At 39.1% G+C, this 2199-nt stretch overlaps 1 protein-coding gene across 1 annotated transcript; it reads left to right on the top strand.

Annotated features, from left to right (window-relative positions):
• Nucleotides 1-882: 882 nt before the first annotated feature.
• On the top strand, nucleotides 883-1679 carry LOC118757061 (sodium- and chloride-dependent neutral and basic amino acid transporter B(0+)-like; the record flags this gene model as incomplete). Its single annotated transcript, XM_036491792.1, has 2 exons — nucleotides 883-1309; nucleotides 1401-1679. Coding segments are annotated over 2 exons (706 nt in total), but the record flags the coding sequence as incomplete, so codon positions are not given.
• Between the last annotated feature and the right edge of the window lie 520 nt (nucleotides 1680-2199).

Raw genomic sequence — 2199 nt, 5'->3', positions numbered from 1 at the left:
GCGACGATATATGTACATAAATACATGCATGAATAAATAAAAATTAAATCTGCTTTTAGGCGTAAAACAGCTGACATGGTTGGTTAAAGTACTAAATGGGTGTTGGTACTTTTGAAGCTGGCACACCCACGCACATTATACTAGCAGTGTTGCCAGTTTAGCCATTTTACGGCAAGATTTAGCCGGTTGAGCTAGCAAACAGGCGGAGAATGTTTTGGCTATTTTTCTTCAGTTTATTTAGTTTATATAGTTATTATTTGTTTAATAAAAGTGTAGCTGATTACTTAAAAACGCCATTTAAATCCAAATTTCATACTTTGTGCAAACATTATGAAAATTCTGCAAATTTTCATCAAAATTTTTGAACTTTAAATATTTCAAATTTTAGTATAATAAAGTGCAAATTTGAAGTCACCAACACATGCCGTTGATTTTTGGCAATTTTTTTGATGATGGAGTTCCGCATTTTTCCCCCAGATAAAAAATGGTGGAATACACTTTTTATGGAAAAAATGCGTAACACCGACCTACCAAAAATGCAAAAAATCAACGGTAGGTCCTAGCTATTTCAAATTTGCACCATATGTTAAAATTTAATAGACCAAAAAACTGCATAGCACAACGAAGATTTTTCATAATTTTGCACAAAGTTTGAAGTTTGGATTTATATGGTGTTTGTTATGTATTCAGCTATATTTTCATAGGAAAATAATAAACATTAAATAAACTAAGGAAAAATAGCCAAAACTAAAACACTAAACACTAAACACACTAAAACAAAAACAACTCGTGAGATTTGCTCATATATGTATGTGCATGTAAATGCCCTTTATATGCAATTACAATCACAGTTAAATTTTTACTTCCTCTTCCCACTTCCAGCAAAATGAGGATCGCTTTACCACCGTTGAACTGCCCGCCAGCGCCAAAATGCCAAACAGCAGCAGCGCCCCGGCCACAGCAGCTGCAACAAGCACCACACCCGCTAGCGGCGGCAGCAGCGCACACAGCAAAGCCATCAGCATTAGCATTGGTGGTGATGGGCCCGATGGTCCACCAGGTGGCGGGCGTGATCCCATCGATGCAATCAACTATCCACCAAATACGCCCACCACACCTGCTTCGAAGGTAGCCATTGGCGGTGGCGATTCGGGTGCTGCACTCATTGCACTCGACACAGGTGAGCCCAGCGAGCCGGAGCGTGGCAATTGGACGGGACGCTTTGATTTTCTACTCTCACTGCTCGGCTACTCGGTGGGACTGGGCAATGTGTGGCGCTTTCCCTATCTGTGCTACAACAATGGCGGCGGTAAGTACGATGCGTGAAGATGACAGTGAATTGGGACTTTTTATGTCTAATTCTCTGTGGTGTGACTTTTTGCCAATTGCTCTTTTTACAGGCGCCTTCCTCATACCCTTTACAATAATGTTAATTATCGCCGGCTTGCCGCTCATGTTCATGGAACTTTCGTTCGGTCAGTATGCCGCTTTGGGTCCAATAGCAATCTATCGTCGCTTTTGTCCACTATTTCGTGGTCTCGGCGCTGGCATGGTTATCGTCTCGGCCATTGTAATGCTCTACTATAATTTGATTATTGCCTGGACAATATTCTATATGTGCGCTTCGTTTCGTCGTGTGCTGCCATGGCAGAATTGTGAAGCTGCTTGGAGCACTGAAAGTGAGTACCACAACAAAAGTTACTATCTTAATATTTATTATACTAAATACATATTTAAGTATGTATGCGTAAATGTTTGTATGTATGTGCTTGAGTTAGGCAGTAGCGCTAAGTAAAATTCAGAGCGACCTCAGGAGGCATTAAGACATCCTGCGTCAGCTTCATTTTGTTGATTTGCAAAGTGCTTTGAAAATATATTAGAGTTAATTTAATGCTGTGTTGCGTTTAGCCGATTAAGCGAAAATTTTATGTGGGTGTTATAATTGACTTAAAAATGTACACTTAGTTGGGGAAAAGAGAGTACAAGTTTTTGCTTACGCGGCGTAAACTTTACAACTTGCAAGTTTACGTTACAAAGGCGTGATGATATTTTAAGTTCGCCAAGAGAGAATAATGTTTGCAATCAAATATTCACAAATATGTATTGGAAGTCTTAAGTTTGTTGCTACTTGTAAGCCGCGATTTTGTCATGGAAAACTAAAAACTTTAAAATTTAAAATTTTTAGAAAGATTTGCAATT

The sequence above is a fragment of the Rhagoletis pomonella genome, unplaced genomic scaffold, assembly GCF_013731165.1.
Source record: "Rhagoletis pomonella isolate Grant_MI unplaced genomic scaffold, Rhpom_1.0 Rhpom_scaffold_14015, whole genome shotgun sequence".
Lineage (NCBI taxonomy): Eukaryota > Metazoa > Arthropoda > Insecta > Diptera > Tephritidae > Rhagoletis > Rhagoletis pomonella.
The sequence above is the reverse complement of the archived record's forward strand: the minus strand, read 5'-3'. Positions and strand labels throughout refer to the sequence as shown.